At 40.2% G+C, this 26,250-nt stretch overlaps 1 protein-coding gene across 4 annotated transcripts in view; it reads left to right on the forward strand.

The window, feature by feature from the left end:
• Nucleotides 1-26,250, forward strand: part of LOC126253627 (mucin-5AC-like) — a 142,199-nt gene that overhangs the window by 66,231 nt on the left and 49,718 nt on the right. For 2 of the 4 annotated variants that reach the window (XM_049955104.1, XM_049955106.1), the window contains exon 11: nt 5,541-5,624. In XM_049955104.1, the coding sequence (XP_049811061.1) occupies nt 5,541-5,624 (84 nt within the window). The remainder of the gene's footprint in view (nt 1-5,540; nt 5,625-26,250) is intronic. The other 2 variants (XM_049955105.1, XM_049955107.1) reach the window with 1 other exon arrangement.

Consider the following 26,250-nt stretch of genomic DNA (forward strand, 5'->3'; position numbering starts at 1 on the left):
TGTTTATCGCGAACACAAGTGTTTGAGTGGTTTAAAAGATTTAAATATGACCGCGAAGACACCAGTGATGACACTCGCACTGGCAGACCATTGTCAGCAAAAACTGATGCAAACATTGAAAAAATCGGTAAACTTGTTCGACAAGATCGCCGTTTAACAATCAGAGCAGTGTCTGAGTTAACAGAAGTTGACAAGGAAAGTATTAGGCAGATTCTTCATGAAAGTTTCAACATGAACAAAGTGTGTTCAAAAATGGTTCCAAAGTGTCTCACAATTGAACAGAAGGAACGCCAAAGAATGATTTGTTCTGACATCCTGGAAAACATTGAAAGTGATACCACCTTCTTACAAAATGTTATTACTTGCGATGAATCGTGGTTTTTTACTTACGATCCCAAAACTAAACGCCAATCGATGCATTGGAAAACTCCTGGTTCTCCACGACAAAAAAAAGCACGAATGTCAAAATCGAAATTCAAGGCAATGATGATTTTTTTTTTTTTTGTTTTTTTTTTACATCAAAGGGACGTTTTTGGCAAAACACAACATTCCCATCTTAGATCATCCACCCTACTCACCTGATTTGGCCCCCTGTGACTTTTTTCTTTTCCCTAAAGTCAAGTCAGCTTTGAAAGGAACTAGATTTGAGACTGTTGAAGCAGTAAAAGAAAAAGCGACGGAAGTAATGTATGGACTTACCGAAAATAATCTGCAGCATTGCTATGAACAGTGGAAAATTCATATGGAGCGGTGTAGAGACCGAGGAGGAGAGTACATTGAAGGAGATAACATGAAATTGTAAATAAATGTTTTTTCCAGCATCAGTCCGGTTTTTTTCTAGCCGCACCTTGTATATGCCTCCATATGAGCCTCAATTTCTCATGTCTTATCTTCGTGCTCCTTATTCGCAATGTATGTTGGGAGCAGTAGAATCATTTGGCAGTCAGCTTCAAAGCCAGTTCTCTAAATTTTCTCATGAGTGTTCAGCAAAAAGAATGTTACCTTCCGGTAACAAATCTAGCAGCCCGTCACAAAATTGCTTCAGTGTCCTCCTTCAGTCCGACTTGGTACGGATCCCGAACACTCAAGCAGTACATAAGAATTAGTTGCACAGGCATCATATATGCAGTCTCCTTTACAGTTAAGCCAATATTTCCTGAAATTCTCCCAATAAACTGAAGTTAACCATTTGCCTTCTCTGTCACAGTTCTTATATGCTTGCTCCATTTCATATCGCTTTGCAACAATACACACAGATGTGATCCCATAGATTTTCACGGTGGGTATGCTGTCATTAATTGGTTAATAACGCTACTGAACTGTGTCGCCATGTGTTGACATCGACATTTTTTTATTTAATGATGTATTTTTTTAACAAACTGTCCTCTATTGTCTTTTTATGGAAGATTTTGAACATATCACTCTCAGGTCGTCTTCTCTTCAACCTACATGTTTTTGGAGATAAGTGGATGATACTTTCGTTGTTTGGCCTCGTGGAATGGAAGCTCTTAATCGGTTTTTAGATAATTTTAACTGTCTTCATACACACATCAAGTTTTCGATGGATATTGAAAAAGATGGGAAATTATCTTTTTTGGGTGTTTTGTACATAAGAAAAGAAAATGGTATCTTGGGATATGGCGTATACTATAAACCCACACATTCTCATTCTTCATTCTAAGAGCTGTCATCCACCACATCAGCGCATGGGAGTTCTACGTGCATTGGTCAAGAGAGCTTATGCCATTTCTGATTTTGAAAATTTGATACAGGAACTAGATCATCTTAATGCTGTCTTCAAGCTCAACGGATATACTAATCATCAAATTAATCATGATTTACAGTTTGGACCATCAAGAGAACCAACGCCAGATACTAGTAAATCGGTTGCTTTTCTACCCTTTCCTCAAAAATTTCTAGAATTCTCAGGAAATATGATATTAAATGTGTACTTTTGCCTTGGCCGAGACTAGAGTTCTGTTTGGACCTGTTGAAGATCATTTCGGACTGAAAAAGCCTGGAGTCTATGAAATTCCCAACCATAGTGGAAAGGCCTATATTGGACAGGCTATTCGCACTGTTCATGACTGATGTGTGGAACATCAATGTCACATATATTTGTTCCAGCCTGAAAAATCTGCTATCGCCAAACATTGTCTCAATGAAGGGCATGTCATGTCATTTAAAGAGATGCAAATCTTGGTCCAGCCTCTGGCTACTGGGATTGTGTGCTCAAGGAATCCATCGAAATACGATTATCTGATGACGTTATTAATAGAGTTAAAGGTTGTCCTTTAAGTAAGATATGGATCCCTATTACATTAGATATAAAACAACAACGGTCTGGTTTTCGACCTGCTAAATCTTAATAAATGATAAGTAACAGTTTGCTTTTGTTCTACAATCTTGATTTGCGATTTATCGCTTTCGCCAGTTTCTACCGCTGGCAGCGCTGCAATTCTTCACTTTGCAGGCTCTTCTGCTTCTTGCGGTGCAGTGGCCTGAACCTGGGGTATAAAGGAGCCCCCGTTTCTGATAATCATTCAGTTCCGGTGTGATTGTGCACTCAGTGATTGCACCTGAAGGTGGCGGCCGGATGGATCACCGAAATATCATGTAGTGAAGACGATCATATCTTTCAGCATACCCGTGAAGATCATAAATACACACAGATATTTTAAGGGGCTCCGGAAAGGCTCAAAATCATGAAAAGTTCAATTTTTACTATTTTGCGTTTTCTGAATCTGCAGACTATTACCTTTTAATAGATATATAATTTATTCAATTCCAAAGACTACAACTATTTTTAAATTTTTTTTGAAATGTATTCTACATGGGCGTGACCCACTGTGGCGCTGTTAAACTGCTGTCAAATGGTGTTATTATTAATGTCAGTGTTCATCAGGTACATTTTAGTGATGTGAGATAAAGTATGTGTTGTGGCTAACCTGTGATGGTTCAATATATATCGCTGGTGTGATTGTCGATTGTTTCATGTTTATTTACTCTGTCGTTATCTCGAAAATATTCGTAATTAATTCTGTTTCTTGAGTCTCTGTTTTGTTGAAGTATAATAATGAGTCAAAGTAAAGTTATTAGAAATCCTCTGAAGGCTTTTAAGAAAAGGAGAAACGTTGGAAAGCCAAAGGTATTTAGAAATATGGGAATGAAGATAGGTTCTAACATGGTACGAGCGATGCTTTCTTTAGACAAGGAACGCCTTCGGGCTGCAGACAGGGCTGTAAAGAGTCTAGAAATACAAGCAAGAGTAAACAGGAGGAGGAACAAGAGGAAGCTGGAGGAGGAGTTTGCAGAGGATGAAGATAATCCATCCTATGGACCTGGAATGCACTAAAAAGTTAATCCAATCTTTGTCGCTCGATTCCCAAAACTTTTATTTTCTCATACTAATTACATGTTTTCTAAGGATCTTCCAAACATATTTGTTTCAAACTTTCAGTAAATGTTACACAATACCTTCTGCATAATTTAACACAGCCTTTTTCCAAAAAACTGTATATTTTTGAATATATAAATAAAAAATTGCAAAAAAATGTTGTGAATTTTCATTACAATTGAAAAAAAAAATCATCTTTAATAACTGAACTAAAATTTTGTAAAATCCCTGTGTTAAGTTGTAGCCCATATTCCAATAAATAATCTTGAAAAAGTTCAACTTCCTACCTCAAATACTTTGTGAGGAAAGATGTAATTTATAAGCGTTATTTTAACATTGCAAGTATAGGGCGTTCCGGAGCCCCTTAACGGCGTCAAACAGGACACTAGGAATACTGTATCCGAACATTACAGGTTTGTTATTCCTACTCATCCAGATTAACTTTCATTTTTCCACGTTTATAGCTAGCTGCCATTCATCTCACCAACTGGAAATTTTTGTCTAAGTCGTCTTGTATTTTCTTACTGTCACTCAACTTTGACGCCTTACTGTACATTTCAGCATCATCAGCAATAAATCACAGATTGCTGCCCACTCTGTCCATCAGATCATTTATGTATGTAGAGAACAACAGTGGACCTATCATACTTCATATGGTGTGCTCCTAACAATACCCTTGTCTCTGTTGAACGCTTGCCGTTGAGGACAACATACTGGATTCTATTACTTAAGAAATCTTCAAGCCACTCACATATCTGAGAACTTATTCCATATGCACATACCTTCATTAAAAGCCTGCTGCGGGGCACTGTGTCAAATGCTTCCCGGAAACCTAGAAATATAGAACCTTCCTGTTGCCCTTCATCCATTGTTCTCAGTATATCGTGAGAAAAGAGAAAGCTGAGTTTCGTGTGAGCGATGCTTTCTAAAACCATGCTGATTCGTGGACGTAAACTTCTTTGTCTCTAGAAAGTTTATTATATTCGGACTGAGAATATGTTAAAGGATTCTGGATCAAACTGAATTTAGGGGTATTGGTCTGCAGTTTTGTGGGTCCGGTCTTTTACCCCTCTTATGTACTGGAGTCACCTTCACTCTTTTCCAGTCGCTTGGGACTGTTTGCTGGGTGAGAGATTTGTGGTAAATGCAGGCTAGGTAAGGGGCCAATACTTTAGAGTACCCTTTGTAAAATCGAAATGCAATTCCATCGAGACCTGGTGATTTATTTTCTTTCAAATCTTTCAGTTGTTTCTCTATGCCAGGGGTGCTTAGTACTATATCGTCCATATGGGAGTCCATATGATGATGGTATGTTTGTACAATTCTCCTCCGTGAACGATATCTAGAATGTGAAAATTAAGACTTCGACTTTTGTTTTCCTGTCTTCAACTGCTATACCAGACTGATCAACAAGAGACTGGATGGAAGCCGTAGACTCGCTTAGCGATTTTACATGAGACTCGAATTGGGTTCTCTGCCAAATCTTTTGCGAAGGTGTATCGGTGGTAGTTGTATGCTTCACATATAGATCTTTTCACAGACGCTTGAATCTCAACTAACCTTCTGTTTTCATCATTTATGCGTTCCCTTTTGAACGTAGTGGAACAGCCTCCGCTTCCTGAGCATCCTCTGAATTTTGTTATTAAACAATGGTCGGTGTTTTCCATCCATCGGCTGTGTAATGGAATGATGACAATGAAAATTTTGTGCTGAACCTGAACTTGAACCTGGATTTCCTGATTACATGAGCATTCACCTTACCCACTTTGTCTGTCCATTTATGGCTCAAGGCCTGACCCAAAGTATCATATGTCATTCATGTGTGAAAACCTGTAATTCCCATAGGGGAGAGGACACGTTGTAATTGAAAGTCACTGCCTGGTATTGGCGGATAAATATGGTGTTGTAGTGCCTGCAGTGTTAAGAATTATGATGCAGTGTTCCTTCTGACATGCCTGAATTTTCCACAGGTGTTCATTCATTCATCATAATCTTGGTTTTACCATAGTTCAAAATTTACAGACAACAAATAGCTGTATAAATTTTGTGATGAAGCTGTAACGTTAATTTACTCTGTTTTAAACTACTGTTATGCATTGCTGTACTTTATTATTGCTTTCTCATGTCACTGTTTCTTTCTCAGTAGCAAACGTAGGCACTCGAGCGCATCCCGTTCTTGCTCTCGGTCATCCTCCTCAAGGTCCAGTCGTGGAGGCTCATCTTCAAGGTTAGCAGTTGTTCTCGATTTCTGTTATATGTTTAATGAAATTTATTAATATTCTTACTGCTTTCTTAATAATGTCATATATGTATGAGTTGTCAGAGACAATGTCCATGTGAGTGTGAGTTGTGCATGTATGAGTGTGTGTGTGTGTGTGTGTGTGTGTGTGTGTGTGTGTGTGTGTGTGTGTTTTGTTTCCTGTTTCCAAAGAAAGCCTCATCTTATATGTTTAGTAGTCTTTTCATTGTGCTTAGCTGTGACTCCAATGCCTGCTCTATGTGGCAAGAAGCAACCTCTAGAAGTAATTGACACAAGAACTTACGAAATTCTTATACAAAGAACAGCAGCAGAAGTCAAATTGACAGTGTCTGTGGTGCTACCCCTCTTTTCCCATGTTAACACATTGTTACCTGTGAAAAGAAACTTTATCAAAAGAACATTGAAATTGCACTTATTTTGTGATTGACTTTGTTTTGAGATAAGAATGCAATAGGAAGTAAAATTGTGTTTTGTAGATTTTACACACAAAGGTTTCTTACTGATATCACGTACGTCAATTGTCATTTTCTGGCCTTTTGATACTATACACTGTTTTTCATTTCTTACTCACTGGCCTGTTTTCATTATTTGAACCACTGCTAATTACAGAAGATTGTTTTTGACACTCTCTTTGTCTTTGCTGAGATAGTGTATAAACTGCTTATGGTGGAGAACTTTCCTTGTAACTGCCCTGTAAAGGATGCATGCATTTTTTCCAGAAAAGTTCATTTAGTGTAAAACAGTATTACTGACATCTCTGTAGATATTTTATAGTCATCTCAACCCTTAGAAGACTGGCCATGAATTCCTCTCCTATCCTCATATCAGAGTAGCATTTGCACCCATCGCCCTCTGTTATTTGTTCGATGTATTTCGGTATCTGTCATCCCCTACAGATTTTACCCTCTACAGCTCCTCTAGTACCATGGAAGATATTCCTTGGTGTCTTAACAGGTGTCCTATCATCCTGATGCTCCTTGTCAGTGTTTTCAAACACTTTGATTTTCTTCTTATTCTTTTTTTTCCACAGTCCACGATTCATTGCCACGCGAGCTGTGCTCCAAATGTACATTCTCAGAAATTTCTTCCTCAAATTAGGGCCTGAGTTTGATACTAACAGACTTCTTTTGGCCAGGAATGCCTGCATCAGCTGTGCTTGTATGCTTTTTATGTCCTCATTGCTTCATTCATCGTGTTATTTTACCTCGAATGTATCAGAATTCCTTAACTTTGTATTCACCATTTTGGATGTTAAGTTCGTCTTTTTTCATTCTGCTGCTCCTCTTTTATCTTCCTTTGGTTTATCTTCAATCTAGTTTTTGCATTAATTAGACTGTCCATTTAATTCAACAGGTCTTTTATTACTTCTTCATCTTCGCCGTCATTGATAAATCTTATCATTGGTATACTTCCATCCTGAATTTTAATCCCACTCTTGCACCTCTCTCTTATTGCCATCATTGCTTCTATAATGTATACCGTATTTACTCGAATCTAAGCCGCACCTGAAATTTGGGACTCGAAATTCAAGGGGGGAGAGAAGTTTTAGACCGCACCTCCAAATCGAAACAAAGTTGATCCATTGTAACATGAGACACAATTTAGATTGAATCTATGAAGATACAATTACAGTAGTTTGGTTCGAGTCGTAAGCTTAACAGTTAGGCTTTACCATCCAGCCATTGCTATGCGTCAGGCGCTCCGTCCGTATTTATACGGGTACCCTTCCTTTTTCATGTGCTTCGTCTGGCTTGAATCGATTGCTTATTTTGCTTTGATTTGTTAAGTGCCGCTTTCTTTGTTATAGATGTTTGCGTCACTCTAAGCTGAAAATGCATTATTGTGTGTGTCATGCATTGTTTGTCGCATTCTGATAATGAGTGTTTACGACCTGTCGCCACTCGTAGCATGGCTTGCTTTTGTGCGTGCTACCGCCGCTTACAATAAAAAAAAGAGAGGAATTGTCTCATTAGCAAAACAATGGCAAGAGACTGCTATTTGATGTTACTTGCGCTGCTGCTTTCTTTGATAATGATCAAGGACAACCAAACAATAGACTGTGTATGATAGATGATGTTCTGAATGAGAGTTTAGCGAAAAATTTTCTCCGTTTGAAAATTTTTGCAGGTGCCTCTTATATTACATTCTGCACAGAAATTAGTCATTTTAGATTTAAAAATCTAGTCAGATGCCGTGCTTCATTTCTGACTGTGTCACTATTCGGCATAAGAATAATACGAATATAAACATGACATGATATGTATATTCTTCCGTGTTTGCTGTTGTCTCGCTCTAGTTTCGTAGTTAATTAGGCAGACAGGATTTAAATGAGATAGCAACAAACACGAAAGAATACATGGAATAGTGTTCACATTCGTATTATTCTTACGGTGAAGAGAATACTGCATGTGATTCACGATTCATAAAGTTCTTATTAGCAACCATCTCTTGTCACAGGTATTTGGGGGGGGGGGGGGGGGGAATTCAGAACGGAAGTCTGATGGTATGTTTCCAGTCTCATAGACTCTACACACAAGCTGGATTTGTCCTGACTTTCTATATGCTGCAGCCATTTCTCCTTGGCTTTCCTGAACTTCCTGTTTATTTCATGTCTCTGTGACTTATATTGATGTGTCCCTATCTTTCGTGAATATATTTTTACATTCTTCTTTTGTAGTTCAATTGAACTATTTTTTCTGTTACACAAGATTTCTTCCCAGTTATCTTCCTTGCACCTATGTTTGTCCACCTTCTGTGTGTGCTCTTTTTAGAGAGGTCAGTACCTCTTCAACTGAATTGCCTACTGAAATTTTGATAATCACAGTATCAACAACCTAAGAGAACTTCATACACATCTCGTCATTCCACACTATTTAGTATCCAACTTTTTTGCACATTGCTTTCTCTGAATGAATGATCCTCTTAAACTGTAGTCTGTTCTTCATTATTATTAAATTTTGATCCACGTGTGCATCTACTCATGGGTACATGTTGCAATCCAATATTTGATTTCAGAATCTCTTTCCGACCATGATGTAGTCCAGCTGGAATCATCCTGTGTCTCCAGCTGTTCACTAAATGTACCTCCTCATCTCGTGATTCTTGAACAGTGTATTCACTATTGCTAGCTGGATTTTTTTTTTCTCTTTTTTTCATGTCTCTGTTTCTCCTCTCTGTCCTACTATCCAGTACTTCTTCACCTGTAATTCTTTCTGCTAACCCTTCCCCTATTATTGTGTTTCAACCCATTTTGATTATTTAATTTTCATCTCCTTTACATACTTAATTACCCGTTAAATGTTCTCATGTATTTTCTCTTAATCTTCAGCTTGTTTCATTGACATACATACCTGAATTATTGTTGTTGGCAGTTGTTTGCTGTCAATGCTGATTAAGAACAACCTGCCACTGAACTATTTCACAGTAACTCCCTCTCTGTCATATCTTCCTGTTCATAACAAATCCCTCTCCTGTTACACCATGTTCTGCTGCTATAATTACCCTACATTTGTCTGACCAGAAATAATCGCTTTCTTCCCATTTTATGTCGCTGATCCTCACTATATCGAGATTGAGCCTTCCCATTTTCCTTTTTAGATTTTCTTGCTTTCCTAATACATTCAGAATTTTGTCAATCCACACTCTGTCATGCGGAATCTTATCCTTTCATTGCTTATTGGATCCTTTTCTTGTGGTTACCTCCCCCTTGGCGTGTCTACATCTCCTAAATTTTATTGTAAAAATATTGGGGAGTTTCCAGACCACAAGCTTTCAATTTAGGTTCCTCTGTTTGGAGGGGACAAAAAAGGGCACGCATAACTGAAATCAATGCATTAAGCTCAGATAGGGAAACACAACAAATGTTTGTGAAAGTTGCCTATGAGCTAATGTGTCTGTGCACAGATTTATGTTTTCTTGCGTTGTTGTCTATGAGCAAAGAACTAGCAGTGCTGTAAATTTTAATGTTTGTCTTCGTAAATCCCATTAGTGATCTACATCCACATCCACAGCTCTGACCACTGTACCAGTTGTACCAGTTGTTGGGTTTCTTCCTATTCCATTCCTGTGTGGAGCACAGAAAGAATGATTGTTTGAATGCCTCTAGTTATTCTAATCTTGTTCTCATGATCCCTATGTGATCGATACGTGGGGGTAGTTAGTGCATTCCCAGAGTTATCATTTAAAGCTGGTTTATAAAACTTTGTTAGACTTGTCAGGATAGTTTATGTCTGTCATCAAGAGTCTATTATTTCAATTTCTTAGCGGCGCTGTAACACGCCCCCACAGGTCAAACAAACCTGTGATATTTGAAGCTGCCTTTTCCGGTATATATTCGATATCCCCTGTTAGTCATTTTTGGTGTGGGTCCCACACACTTGAGCAGTATTCTAGAACCCGTCGCACAAGTGATTTGTAAGCAATCTCCTATGTAGACTGCGCCAATAAACTAAAGTCTACTGTCTGCTTTACCCTTGACAGGTCCACCAGGGGACTCACAACTTTTTTGTGAGTAAGTGCTTGGCTACCATGGAGCCCCTGCCTTTGCAACGTTACTTTGTTTCTGTGCTACAAGCTTTTCCTTCCACTATTGCTTCCCTCTCTGCCTCTCCATCGGATGGTATTCTTGGAGTATGTTCTGTTTGGACCAGGTTTATGATTGGAACTTGAGTTTCCAATTGTGCCACTCTCTACAATATTTCATTAAATAAACCCATGTTCCCCATTCCAGATTTGCGGATCGTGCAGGAAATGTCAGCCGATGTGGTGTTAGCTCCATCTTTGTACCTTTCTCTTTAATAAGATAATACAGCGAAACCCCACTTTTACAATTTTCAAGGAACTTCAAAAAATGGTGTAAAATGCAGGAAAATGTAAACTGTGGTTAATAATGTTCTAAGCTGCAAAAGTTATGTGTAGGATACCCCCGTGCATTTTCACACTTTATGTATGATATATATGTACATAATACACATCAAAATACAAATCAGGAACTTGTTTATTATCTAATAAAGGTTTATTATCTAACAGAAACAGCTGGTGTAAGTGGAACTGATAACTGTCTGGGAAGTAGTAGCATTTAACTCAGTTTCATATGTAATAATAGATGTTTTTGGAAAGCCTGCAGCTGTTATTCGTTATTTAAATAATGAAACATGGCACTACTTACGTATTTTTTCATGCTTAGCATGACATGTTTCGATAATTTTTTCTCGTTGTCAAGTGCAAATATGTGTGTAAGTACTTTGTGTGGTGTTTGTGTATGTGTTGTTCTGCATCTCTTGCACTGTAGTTGTCAGGTAACTTACTGTGCCTCCTCAGTTATGTAGAAAACCACACACAAGCAAACCATCACTGACATTGATTGTGCAACATCACAAAAAATACACATGTAAATACCTGTATGTGACAATGAGAATAAATTCTTGAAACACACTCAGCATGAAAAAATATGTAAGTGGCACTGTTGTTAAACATTTGAGCAATGAAAAGTGAGTGATGGTGTCAACTAGCGGTACAAGTGGCCAAATGCTGAAACGCGCTAAATATGGTTCGACAAAGCTGTCACAATGATCACAACAATCACGAAACTGCCAATTCGCAGTAGAGACAGTTTGGCAATTGTTGCGATTGGTAACAATATCTTATTCAAATGTAGCTAGATACTCCCATCAGCCACCATGCCCAGTAGAGCTTGGCAGCAGCAGCAGAAGATACCGTACGAATTGTTCCAACTTTGACATGTTTACCAGTTCAGATACTCTGAGTGGAGCACTGTTGTGAAAATAAACTGAACCACGTAATGTTTGAAACACTACTTGACAGCCAACATCACACCAGCGTCATTTTCTGTCGGTTTTTTCTTCATGAACATTTATTCATAATATGTAAATTGCGGGAAAATTATAAATATGTTTACGCAAAATCAGGTGCAGATTAACATTGTGGACATGATAACGGTGCACAGTGGTAGCCTCCTGACTAGGCAGGGATCGCACAGTTGGTGCCAAACTGAAAACTCCACATGTATGTCAAGGAGTATGTGCCCATCGTGACTGGAGCATGGGGACTATAAGCAACAGATTACTTGCCAGGTAGCCATTGCTGAGGCTGGGTGGCACCCGTAGGGAGAGTCCTTGTTTGGAATGGGTGGAACCATGACGGATAAGGCCACACATGAAGTGGATGAAGTTACCTCCTCCTGGTGGCCATACAGCACCCAGCAGTCTCTGTGAAAGGACAGTTCTCATTTTTTTGCAGAGAGATATGACCCTAATATGTTTCCTTCCCTGGCTATGCTGTGGGAGGAACGTAGGGCTTAGTGGCAAGCAGAAAAATACTCGCGCCCTGTAATTTGTGGAGAACTTAGAAGACAGGTTTGAGGAAGTTGCAGCTATCTCCAAAATGAAGACGGGGTCCATTTTGATCAAAACAGCATCCCCTGCCCAGTCACAGGCACTACTTGCTTGTAACAAGCCAGGTGACCCACCAGTGACTACCACTCCCCATAACAGTATTCATGTGGTTCAGGGCATTATTTTGCACAGAGACCTGCTGTAACAATCTGATGATGATGTACGTGCCAGCTTGGAGTGATGGGTGTACACTTTGCATCTTGGGTGCATAGGCGGCCAAAGGACAAAAGAGTCATTACCAGTGCCTTCATATTGGCCTTTGAGGGTGATTCATTGCCTGAATAGGTAAAGATGATGGTATATTGATGTGATGTGAAACCATATGTTTCCTCCCCTCCCCTATGCTGTGCTTTAAGTGTCTGAAATTTGGGCCTATGTCTTAGCATTGCAGCACTAGCCCCATCTGTAGGGATTGTGGACAAGAACAGCATGCAAATGCTCCTATTGTGTCCCCCTCCCCCCAATCTTTGTCAGCTATGGAAAGCACCATTCTACAAGCTCACCAGATTGCATGATTTTCCAGAGGGAGAAGAAGATTCGGGAACACAGGACTCTGAACAAACTTACTTACCAAGAGGCCAGAAAGAAGTAGGAACGGCAGCACCCAGCATTTACAGCAATGTCATAAGCTACAGTCATAACGACGTCGCTCCCTTTGGTGACGGTACTCCTGCCTGTTACATCTCCTACAGTGGGCTCTCGGGGGCCACTTAACCATGCCTGCCCTCCGATGTGAACATCTCATAGCCGTCTTCTTTAACCTGAAAATGACTTATGACAACAAATGTCGACACCTCATCCTTGCTATCTTGCACAAATGGGGTCTCCAGGGTCCACTTTTATCCAGAACTTCCAATTGCACCATGTGTTCCAGGTTTGCATTGGTGCTTCTCATTGTACCCCCTCCCTCCCTCCCCACCATATTCTCCCGTTCTAGTAGCCGTCAGTGATCTAGCAGCAGTTATGGGGTCCTCAATATCACCCTCCCTACATGCTGATGACTTTTGTCTTTACCATTGCACCTGTAGTGTTGGTGTCACTGCAACTGCAAGGTGCCACATGAAAATCACAGGCATGGTGCCTCTTCCATGACTTTTGGTTTTAACTGCCAAGACTCTCATCCTGCACTTCTGTCAATTATGTACCATTCATCCACAACCAGAACTGTACCTTGACGAACAACTACTCAATGTGGTGGAGACTTATCGCTTTTTAGGACTGGTCTTTGATTCTTGGTCCATGTGGATTCCCCATTTTTGCCAGCTTAATTGAAAGTGCTGGCTGCACCTTAATCACTTCACTGTCTGAGCAATACCAGCTGGGGTGCAGATCGCACTACCCTTCCCCAGTTTTACAAAGCCCTTATACAGTCTCGTCTTGATTATGGGAGTCTGGCATATGGTTCGGCATCGCCCTCAGCATTGTGGATTCTGGATCTGATATGCCGCTGTTGGTTTCGACTTGCAACATGAGCCTTTCAAACTAGCCCTGTCAGTAGCTTACTTGTGGAGGGTGGGGTCCCTCCATTGCAGATCAGGTGCTAGCAACAGCTTGTCATTTATGCTACCCACATTCACAGCTCCCCTAAGCATCCAAACTACCATCTCCTCTTTCTAAACACAGAAATCAATCTTGTGCAAAGGCAGCCCAAATCAGGGATTATGATCGCAGCCCGTGTCCGGTCCCTCTTCTCTAAACTCCAGTTGTTTCCTCTTCCATCTCTCCTCTGGGCCCACATACATGCACCTCAGTGGTGCATCCCTTGGCCACAGTCTCATCTTGACCTATCACAAAGTACAAAAGACTTGTCTCTCCTGAGCAATACCAGCTTATACTTATGTGGGATATACTGAACTGCATTCTTTGCCAGATGGTTGTAGTGTTTTCACTGCAAAGTTGGTATCCATCTCTCGGGCTCTTGAGCATATCCTCTCTAGCACCAGTGGGTTCTTTCTCATCTGGAGCAACTCCTTGAGCAGTTTGCAAGCTCTTAACCAATGTTATCCTTGCTATCCGTTGGTCATTGCTATCCAGGATTCCCTGTATGCCCTCGAACAAAGTGGATGCTTCGTGACCGTCGTCTGGAACCTGGGCCACATTGGGATCGTGTGGAATGAACTCGCTGGTAACTTGGCCAAAATCTCTACCAGTAAACTGACTTCAGATTGGTGGTACACCATCGAGTTTTAGAGCCTGGAATATGGAATGGACCACTCTGACTTCGCCATGCTAGCTGAGGGTGATTAAGGAGACTACCACCGTCCTTTCCCGGCTCTGCGCTGGCCATATGTGCCTTACTCATGGTCATCTCCTCCATCGTGAGGACCCGCACAATTGCCGTTGTGGTTCCAATTTGACATTGCATCACATTTTGGTGGACTGTACTAACCTCAGCACCCTGTGGCTGACTCCTAATCTCCCTGACTTGCTACCCATGGTGTTAGAAGATGATGCTGCAGTGTTAGGAGAGGGTGCTTCAGCGGCTGACTTAGTTTTAAGACATATTCGTGAAGGGGGCTTTTTACCACTCACTTTAAGGGAGTACCACTTAACCTTATTGGCCTATTGAGTGGTTGGCGGAACACACTGTTGCAGACCAGGCTGCAGTTGTCTGGGCTGGGTGGTCCAGACCAATCCTCACCCTACCTGCTCTTTTAATCTTCTCCCTCCCTCTCGTGTGGTCTGTTAGACTTGATCTCTTGTCTCTGTTTGCTTGTCTTGCCCTGTCTGTGTTGCTAGTCTTTCCTAGGCAGTTTCTGAGTAGAGAACCTCTGGTAAGTGGCGGGAGCCGGGGGATGTGTGTCCCATCATTGCACTCTGCTCTGGGGGGCCTTCTGGCTGCTACCTAGATTGGGCACCTTGCCTGCCTTTCTTCCTCTTGTCTCACTTTCTTCTTTTTGTCCTGTATCTCACCTTTGTTGATCTTTCATAGACCTTGAGGTTTTCTTCCTCTAGATTTTGTGTGCTAAGCTACCTCTGATCTACGTTTGTGTAGCCCTGTCTGTTTGAGGATAAAGGGACTGATGACATAATAGTTTGGTCGCTGTATTCATCCAACCCACCAACCTTGACTTAGCCTATATGATCATTACATTGCATATCCATACAAAGTGTAACATTCAGATATTTGTATGAGTGTGCTGATTCCAACTGCAACTCATTAGATATTATTGTCACAGGATACTACATTTTTTTCATTTTGTGAAGTACACAACTTCATTCTTTTGAACACTTAAAGCAAGTTGCCAGTCTTTGCACCACTTTGAAATCTGATCAAGATCTGACTAAATATTTACGCACCTTCTATGCATTCAGGATGTGATCCAAAATCTCCTCTTTCCCCCAGCTGTCCACAAAAAATAGTGAAAATAAATTAAAACTTCCACTTCCTCTCTGTTTTTCTCTGTTGTAGTGAATGTCATCTTTTTATGGGTGCTATATTAATGTTGAAGGAGGGGTTTGTCTTGCTCATGTAACACTCAGTGGTGTAACTTCTCCACGCGCATCGCATGTTAATTTCACTGTATTCAGCATTGCCTGCTGTATAATTGTCTATTTTCTGTTGGCCTTTCGATTTCACTACCTGCATTATCTGCAATATAATCGGTACTACTAGTTCCTGTTTCTTTTAATTTCACTACCTTTAGGTGGGTGGGTTGTTTGTTTCGTTGGTTGGTTGCAGGCATGCAAAATATTCTGTTCTTTCCTTCTCTGACAACTAAGGAGCCATTTTCAATATATGTATTGTGATTAAACAATCTAGAAATTAAGGTGTATCAAGACACAGTAATCAGCTCAGAAGCTTCAGCATACTTTGTAGTTGTTGTTGTGGTCTTCAGTCCTGAGACTGGTTTGATGCAGCTCTCCATGCTACTCTATCCTGTGCAAGCTTCTTCATCTCCCAGTACTTACTGCAACCTACATCCTTCTGAATCTGCTTACTGTATTCATCCTTTGGTCTCCCTCTACGATTTTTACCCTCCACGCTGCCCTCCAATGCTAAATTTGTGTTCCCTTGATGCCTCAAAACATGTCCTACCAACCGATCCCTTCTTCTAGTCAAGTTGTGCCACAAACTTCTCTTCTCCCCAATCCTATTCAATACCTCCTCATTAGTTACGTGATCTACCCACCTTATCTTCAGCATTCTTCTGTAGTACCACATTTCGAAAGCTTCTATTCTCTTCTTGTCCAAACTGGGTATCGTCCATGTTTCACTTCCATACATGGCTACACTCCATACAAATACTTTCAGAAACGACTTCCTGACACTTAAATCTATACTCGATGTTAACAAATTTCTCTTCTTCAGAAACGGTTTACTTGCCATTGCCAGTCTACATTTTATATCCTCTCTACTTCGACCATCATCAGTTATTTTACTCCCTAAATAGCAAAACTCTTTTACTACTTTAAGTGTCTCATTTCCTAATCTAATCCCCTCAGCATCACCCGATTTAATTTGACTACATTCCATTATCCTCGTTTTGCTTTTGTTGATGTTCATCTTATATCCTCCATTCAAGACACTGTCCATTCCGTTCAACTGCTCTTCCCCATTCCAGACACTGTCCATTCCGTTCAACTGCTCTTGCAAGTCCTTTGCTGTCTCTGACAGAATTACAATGTCATCGGCGAACCTCAAAGTTGTTACTTCTTCTCCATGAATTTTAATACCTACTTCGAATTTTTCTTTTGTTTCCTTTACTGCTTGCTCAATATACAGATTGAATAACATCGGGGAGAGGCTACAACCCTGTCTCACTCCTTTCCCAACCACTGCTTCCCTTTCCTGTCCCTCCACTCCTATAACTGCCATCTGGTTTCTGTACAAATTGTAAATAGCCTTTCGCTCCCTGTATTTTACCCCTGCCACCTTCAGAATTTGAAAGAGAGTATTCCAGTTAACGTTGTCAAAAGCTTTCTCTAAGTCTACAAATGCTAGAAACGTAGGTTTGCCTTTTCTTAATCTTTCTTCTAAGATAAGTCGTAAGGTTAGTATTGCCTCACGTGTTCCAACATTTCTACGGAATCCAAACTGATCTTCCCCGAGGTCCGCTTCTACCAGTTTTTCCATTCTTCTGTAAAGAATTCGCGTTAGTATTTTGCAGCTGTGACTTATTAAACTGATAGTTCGGTAATTTTCACATCTGTCAACACCTGCTTTCTTTGGGATTGTAATTATTATATTCTTCTTGAAGTCTGTGGGTATTTCGCCTGTCTCATACATCTTGCTCACCAGATGGTAGAGTTTTGTCATGACTGGCTCTCCCAAGGCCATCAGTAGTTCTAATGGAATGTTGTCTACTCCCGGGGCCTTGTTTCGACTCAGGTCTTTCAGTGCTCTGTCAAACTCTTCACGCAGTATCTTATCTCCCATTGCATCTTCATCTACATCCTCTTCCATTTCCATAATATTGTCCTCAAGAACATTGCCCCTGTATAGACCCTCTATATACTCCTTCCACCTCTGCTTTCCCTTCTTTGCTTAGAACTGGGTTTCCATCTGAGCTCTTGATATTCATGCAAGTGGTTCTCTTTTCTCCAAAGGTCTCTTTAATTTTCCTGTAGGCAGTATCTATCTTACCCCTAGTGAGACAAGCCTCTACATCCTTACATTTGTCCTCTAGCCATCCCTGCTTAGCCATTTTGCACTTTCTGTCGATCTCATTTTTGAGACGTTTGTATTCCCTTTTGCCTGCTTCATTTACTGCATTTTTATATTTTCTCCTTTCATCAATTAAATTCAATATTTCTTCTGTTACCCAAGGATTTCTATTAGCCCTCGTCTTTTTACCTACTTGATCCTCTGCTACCTTCACTACTTCATCCCTCAGAGCTACCCATTCTTCTTCTACTGTATTTCTTTCCGCCATTCCTGTCAATTGTTCCCTTATGCTCTCCCTGAAACTCTGTACAACCTCTGGTTCTTTCAGTTTATCCAGGTCCCATCTCCTTAAATTCCCACCTTTTTGCAGTTTCTTCATTTTCAATCTGCAGTTCATAACCAATAGATTGTGGTCAGAATCCACATCTGCCCCTGGAAATGTCTTACAATTTAAAACCTGGTTCCTAAATCTCTGTCTTACCATTATATAATCTATCTGATACCTATTAGTATCTCCAGGATTCTTCCAGGTATATAACCTTCTTTTATGATTCTTGAACCAAGTGTTAGCTATGATTAAGTTATGCTCTGTGCAAAATTCTACAAGGCGGCTTCCTCTTTCATTTCTTCCCCCCAATCCATATTCACCTACTATGTTTCCTTCTCTCCCTTTTCCTACTGACGAATTCCAGTCGCCCATGACTATTAAATTTTCGTCTCCCTTCACTACCTGAATAATTTCTTTTATCTCATCATACATTTCATCAATTTCTTCATCATCTGCAGAGCTAGTTGGCATATAAACTTGTACTACTGTAGTACGCATGGGCTTTGTGTCTATCTTGGCCACAATAATGCGTTCACTATGCTGTTTGTAGTAGCTAACCCGCACTCCTATTTTTTTATTCATTATTAAACCTACTCCTTCATTACCCTTATTTGATTTTGTATTTATAACCCTGTAATCACCTGACCAAAAGTCTTGTTCCTCCTGCCACCGAACTTCACTAATTCCCACTATATCTAACTTTAACCTATCCATTCCCTTTTTAAATTTTCTAACCTACCTGCCCGATTAAGGGATCTGACATTCCACGCTCCGATCCGTAGAATGCCAGTTTTCTTTCTCCTGATAACGACGTCCTCTTGAGTAGTCCCCGCCCGGAGATCCGAATGGGGGACTATTTTACCTCTGGAATATTTTACCCAAGAGGACGCCATCATCATTTAATCATACAGTCCTCGGGAAAGATTACGGCTGTAGTTTCCCCTTGCTTTCAGCCGTTCGCAGTACCAGCACAGCAAGGCCGTTTTGGTTAATGTTACAAGGCCAGATCAGTCAATCATCCAGACTGTTGCCCCTGCAACTACTGAAAAGGCTGCTGCCCCTCTTCAGGAACCACATGTTTGTCTGGCCTCTCAACAGATACCCCTCCGTTGTGGTTGCACCTACGGTATGGCCATCTGTATCGCTGAGGCACGCAAGCCTCCCCACCAACGGCAAGGTCCATGGTTCATGGGTAGTATCAAGTCAAAATCACCTGCAACACAACTGAGCATTCGCAACTCATTCAGGTGAAATGGCTTTTTAAAGAAACATTGTTAACAGGTCGAAGTTAGCGCTACCGCATATCTGGATATACAGTGATAAATTGAAGCAATGAATATAGCTATATATCTGTAGCTGTGATTCTTGTGTTGACATAAAGATGCATTCATATAAAATTTCTGTATTGTAGACCTGTCACCAATTTCTGGACACTCACCACCAAAACTTAAGCCCTTGTCACGGGATAGCTTGTTCTTTTATATTCACTTCTTGAAAAATATTGCTTGTAATGACTCCTGTTTTTTCAGGATACCATTAGCTGCACCTTAGTAATTGCTCAACCATTCACACTGTCTTTCTACAATAAATATGTTTTTCTTGATGTCAAGGCTGTTGTTTGTAGGTTTGTGTGACTGTGTGGTGCGGTGCCTGATATCAACATGACACCGCCTGTTCAGGTAGCTTACCAAAGCTTGTTGAGAGTAGAATCCTAATGTGCTGCCAAAAAAACTACCACCACGAGCTTTGTTTGATGTGTGTATCTACTATGCCAACTTTTAGCCATGTCTTCCGATAATGCGTGTATCCAGAATTCTGTAGCAAATTTGACACTGCTGAATCTTGTGTTACATAGTCCTGCATTTCTGGAAATGATAAGTTAATGTGAAAAACGCCAATTTGCAGATCCCCTTACACATTGCTGGCTGAGGCAGTTAAAGTAAAAGGGCATGTACATCAAATAGGACTATTCTTAGTGAAACACTGAAGTGTTCAAACAAACCTTCAAATTGTGGATGGGTTTACGTAATTGCACAGCATGTGATTATTGTGAAACAAAAGAGAGTTTTATCATTGAATAAGGGAATTTTCAATATTGTCTCCATTAAAGTTAGTTAGTTAGAAAAATAATATTAGTTATTTAGTCTAAACCGTGTGCAAAATGATAGGAGGTAACTTAACCATCAAGTTTGCAGATAAAATTATTCCTCTTTTACATGATTTAGTTACAGCCACTGTTCTGGTGAACTGTATCACATACATTGGAATCTACTTATACACACATCAAAAAAAGTTTTGCATCACTCCTGAAGATAGACGTTGACTGTGGATGTTGTATCACAGACCCAGTCCCTTTGACTGTTCAGAGATGTCACTAAACCCACCCAAAGATGTAAACAACCATGCATGAGCAGTGCCTATTAGACAGAGGGGGTTTGACAGCTGATCAGTTCGTCATTCCACCAGGAAGGAGGTACACGGCTCGTGTTGTCTCTAGTTCAACCATGCCTAGACGGTCAAAACCGCATTTCAATCGTGTCCACATTGTTACTTTGTGCCAGGACGGGCTCTCAACAAGGGAAGTGTCCAGGTGTCTCCGAGTGAACCAAAGCGATGTTCGGATGTGGAGGAGATACAGAGAGACAGGAGCTATCAATGACATGCCTCGCTCAGGCCGCCCAAGGGCTACTACTGCAGTGGATGGCTGCTACATACAGATTATGGCTTGGAGGAACCCTGACAGCAATGCCACCATGTTGAATAATGCTTTTCGTGCAGCCACAGGATGTTGTGTTAAGACTCAAGCTGTGCGCAGTAGGCTGCATGGTGCGCATCGTCACTCCTGACGTCCATGGCGAGGTCCATCTTCGCGACCACAACATGCCGAATGGACCGCTCAGGATTGGCATCACATTCTCTTCACCAATGAGTGTCACATATGCCTTCAACCAGACAATTGTCGGAGACGTGTTTGGAGGCAAACCAGTCAGGCTGAACGCCTTAGGCACATTGTGCAGTGAGGTAGAGGTTCCCTGGTGTTTTGGGGTGGCATTATGCGGGGCCGACGTACGCCACTTGTGGTCATGGAAGGCACTGTTGTAATGCTTTACGGTACGTGAATGCCATCTTCCAACCAATAGTACAACCATATCGGCAGCGTATTGGCGAGGCATTCATCTTCATGGATGACAATTCGTGCCCCCATTGTGCACATCTTGTGAGTGACTTCCTTCAGGATAACAACATCGCTCGTCTAGAGTGGCCAGTATGTTCTCCAGACATGAACACTAGAGCGTCCGTGGGATGTTTATGGACGACGTGACCTACCAATCACTCTGAGGGATCTACGCCAAATAGCCGTTGAGGAGTGAGACAATCTGGACCAACAGTGCCTTGATGAACTTATGGATAGTATGCCACGATGAATACAGGCATGCATCACTGTAAGAGGACATCCTACTAGGTATTAGAGGTACCGGTGTGTACAGCAATCTAGACCACCACCTCTGTAGGTCTTGCTGTATGGTGGCACAACATGCTATGCGTGGTTTTCATGAGCAGTAAAAAGGATGGAAATGCTGTTTATGTTGATCTCTATTCCAATTTTCTGTACAGGTTTCCGAACTCGCGGAACCAAGGTGATGCAAAACTTTTTTTGGTGTGTGCATCAAATGGTAAAAAATCTTAAGTATTCAATATAAGTATAATGTTTTGTGACTCTTCTTTAGTTTGTAGAGGTCTTTGTTTGCCATTACAAATTTCCCCTTCCAATTGTCCATTTCTACGTCCATTTATTTTTGAAGCTGGCACCTAATCTTGCCTATTATGGTTCCAACAATATGAATTAGGATAGATTGCTACTTACCACACTGACGAGGCATCTAGTGGCAGGCTAGCACATTTAAAAGAAGACTAAGCTGTTGGAGAAAGTCCCGTGTCAGATTTAGAAAAGCGTAGACATACATGCTTAAAGTCCTACACACTTTTATAAATCCAGTTATTCTAAACACTTTCACATGTACATCCATAATTAAGAACTAAACATTGTTAGGTATGTATTCATCTTGTTTTCATCATTAGTAAACTACATGTCCGTGTATTAGGCTTTCTTCCCATTCCATTTGTTTATGGGGTGAGGAAAGACTGACCACTGTAATTAGTATAACAGTCTTTACAATCCCTATGGAAGCGAAATGTAGGAGGTTGTAGGGTATGCCTGGAGTTCTCAATTGATGAGATTTTTTTTTTTTTTTTTTTCAAAAGTTGATAAATACTGAGTTGTTCAAAATTTAGATTTGTATAATTACAAACCAACCTTGTTGCCATGCACAACCTACTGAAACGATTTTGTCAAAAGCTGATATTTGCTGTTTGATAGAGTGTTGGAAATTACAAGCTTTTGCGAAACTTTATAGTTCCTATCAGGCAGTCTAAAGAAAAGTCGATAATTAAAACTTTGATTTATTTCTGAGAGACGCGAAGTGAGAAAAAAAAAGTAGGATGTCATTGTAAATAGTGATAAAGTGAGTGTTTTCTGCAAAAATGTACACAAGCACTTGCCATCAGAACAAGTAGTAGAAATAAATTAGTAGTTTACACAACAACTTGAACTTCTGCTTATTGCACAGTTCTATCCAGGAAGAAGAAACATCAAGAAAGAAGCAAAAAGCTGTTTTCATAAAGTACAATATAAGGAAAAAAGATGGCCAGACAGTACCTGTATCTCCTGCAACATTTCAAGCAACATCAGGGATGTCCAAAGACAGACACTTAAAAGGAACAAGATCTGGGGAAAAAGGATCAATAATGACAAACCACAAGTTGCACAAACTTTGTGCAAAAAAGTTCTGTGCAATAATGGAGGAGGAAAATCCAAATGTAGTTAGAGTGTAACCCTGCTTTTACATTCCCGTAATTAACATTTTCCCGCTGTTTACAACATTTTTTATTGTTCCTGTCAAATTTCGTGTGTTCACAATGTTAATTCACAACTGATTTTCTGTTAACGTATTTACAATTTTTCCACAATTTATGCATCATGAAAAAATGTTTGCCAAGAAAATAATTGACATTACGTTATGCAGGACGTCCAGTAATGTTGACAATTGTTATGTGGTTAAGTTTATTGACACCAGGGCACTCTACTCAGCTGATCTCAACCGGTAAACAGCAAAAAGTCGAAACAAGTCACGCTTTATCTTGTGCCTCTCACAAGTGCTACTCACCATGGTGGCTGATGGGAGTAATTACACTCACAGGAATAAAAGTATTATGACCAATCACTACCATTTCCAAACTGTCTACTGTTCACACATAGCTTTGTGATTGTTGTGGTCATCTTATTTGCATTGTTGTTGTTGTTGTTGTTGTTGTTGTTGTGGTCTTCAGTCCTGAGACTGGTTTGATGCAGCTCTCCATGCTACTCTATCCTGTGCAAGCTTCTTCATCTCCCAGTACTTACTGCAACCTACATCCTTCTGAATCTGCTTAGTGTATTCATCTCTTGGTCTCCCTCTACGATTTTTACCCTCCACGCTGCCCTCCAATACTAAATTAGTGATCCCATCATCATTTAATCATACAGTAAAGCTGCATGCCCTCGGGAAAAATTACGGCTGTAGTTTCCCCTTGCTTTCAGCCGTTCGCAGTACCAGCACAGCAAGGCCGTTTTGGTTATTGTTAAAAGGCCAGATCAGTCAATCATCCAGACTGTTGCCCTTGCAACTACTGAAAAGGCTGCTGCCCCTCTTCAGGAACCACACGTCTGTCTGGCCTCTCAACAGATACCCCTCCGTTGTGGTTGCACCTACGGTACGGCTATCTGTATCGCTGAGGCACGCAAGCCTCCCCACCAACAGCAAGGTCCATGGTTCATGGGGGGCTTATTTGCATTATTCAAACAATATTTAGTGTATTTAGCCATTTGGACACTTGTAGTGCTAGCTGAGGCACTTATTAACTTTGGGGCAAATGCCTCTGATTAAACAGACCACTAGTTACATATTTTTGCATGCTTAGCAACACTTGTTCGGAAAATTAATATCTTGTTTTTAAGTTCGTATATTTACATACGTATTTTTTGTGATGTTTGCTTGTGGGTGGTTTCCTGCATAATTGAGGAGGCAAAGTACCTCATAACCTCAGGAAGATGATTACAGTGTAAGAGACATAGAACAACATATATGTAAACACCACACATAACTGTTGCAATGTTTCATTATTTATGTAATGAATGACAGATGCAGTCTTTCCAAAAACAATTATTGTACTGTATTGAATTAAGTCACACTTTTCTACTTACCAGTTTCAATTACATTGGCGGTTGTTCTGATAGTAAAATATTATTAGGTGGTAAACAAGTCACTTGACAAGTATTTTGATGCCTATTATGTAGACGTATCTTGCACAAAGTGTGTAAATGCAAGCGGTATCGTATACGTAACTTTTAATGCTTAAAAAATTGTTTCCCACATTTTACGCCATTTTTTTTTCTAGTCCCTTGAAAAGTGTAAAAGCAGGGTTTCACTGCGCGCTTTGATTTACCAAAGAATCAGCCAATACCAAAACTATCCGTAGCTGAAGTATACTCTTTTAGACAGATTTGGCTATACAATTTCTGCATTATGATTCATTTCTGAGCACAGACAAAGAAAGGGACTGCTTTCTTTATTTGGCTGTGTACAGAAGGATTGAAAGGACACAACCAAGTAGCGTCCGCTCTATTGAATTTTCTTAGAAACCTTGAGATGTCCCAACCAGAAAATGGTCCAAATGATCTTTTTTCTGTCTTGACTCCTGTACCAGTTAAAATAAAAAGATAGTAATGATGTGCACACTAATGACCTTCATGAAAGAAAGCTGAAAATTTAATATGGTGGTGCACTATTTTCCTATTTGTGATCACGTCTATAATTGTGACAGTGTTTGGTAGGTTAGATTAAGACTGCCAGAAAAAGGAAGATACATTTTCAATGGCTCAATGCTGTAAAGTGTTGGAAGAACATAGCATCGCTAAGATACTAAATAAAGATCAGGAAGCAAAGGATCTCAAGTCCAGTGCACTAAGAGCCCTATGATCTAACATGACTTTCAAATGAGGTGTTTAGTGAGTGATTATATATGAAAAGTCTAAGAATAAAGTATTGTTTCAGTATTGGTCATTTAATAATGCACTGTAGAGTTTGAGGTACGGAAATTCAGAACTGCCCCCCCCCCCCCCTGTAAGTGAGGAAAACTGTATCCATCTTGAGAGGGGAGAAATTGGTCAGCAAGGAAAAGAAAAAGGATGCCTTAAAATTTTTTGAGGCATTTTAACATAACAGAAGGAGTGGAAGAGTTTTGTAAGTGCACAGTAGATTTGGAAGTGCTCAGCAGATTCCCAGTGTAGCATTGTTGTAGCCAGTATTTTATGTCGTATATCAATAGCATTTGTTACAATTTTGCTTTTCAAACATTTATGCGAAAATGGGGAGTAAAGTGCTACATTGTTACACATTACTGCATTTCTATGCAAAATGAACAATAAAGTTGCTTTCTTTGTAGTTAATGTTAAGGATAAAAAAGAAGAAAAAAAAGATCAATTTTGTGTGTGTAGTAGCATACTTTTAACTTCCATGTTTGCATTTATGGACTTTTGAAAAAACTAGGAGACTCTGTCCCTCTATTCTGAAATAAACAATGAAAATTTTAGAGACGTCAAACACAGACGAAATTGTGCCTATGGGCTTTTTACAAATGTTAAATTATCTCACTCACGTAATTAGTATTTTGGTAGGAGATTTAAAAACTGCATTTCCCTAAAAACGATTTTTTGCCTTTACCGAGTTCTGAAAAAAATGCTCTTCAATTATTACTGGTTCTTAATATCTTGTAAGTAGACTTTTGTGGGATAGTTGGTACACTGATTAGCCAGGACATTATGATCACCTACCTAATAGCCGGTATGTCCACCTGTGGCATGGAAGCAGTGATGCCTTAGTAGGTCACTGGAGGGAGCTGGCGGCACCACATCTACATACACAAGTCACGTAATTCTGGTAAATTCCAGGAAGGGGTGATATGAGCTCTGATGCCATGTTTAATCACATTCCAGATATGTTTGATCGCATTTAGATCTGGCGAGTTGGGGGGGGCCAGCACACCAATTGAAACTCCATCACATTCGTGGCTTTGTGACGTGGCACATTATCTTGTTGAAAAGTACCACTGCCGTCAGGAAACATGATAGTTATGAATAGGTGTACA

This window comes from Schistocerca nitens, chromosome 4 (assembly GCF_023898315.1).
Source record: "Schistocerca nitens isolate TAMUIC-IGC-003100 chromosome 4, iqSchNite1.1, whole genome shotgun sequence".
Lineage (NCBI taxonomy): Eukaryota > Metazoa > Arthropoda > Insecta > Orthoptera > Acrididae > Schistocerca > Schistocerca nitens.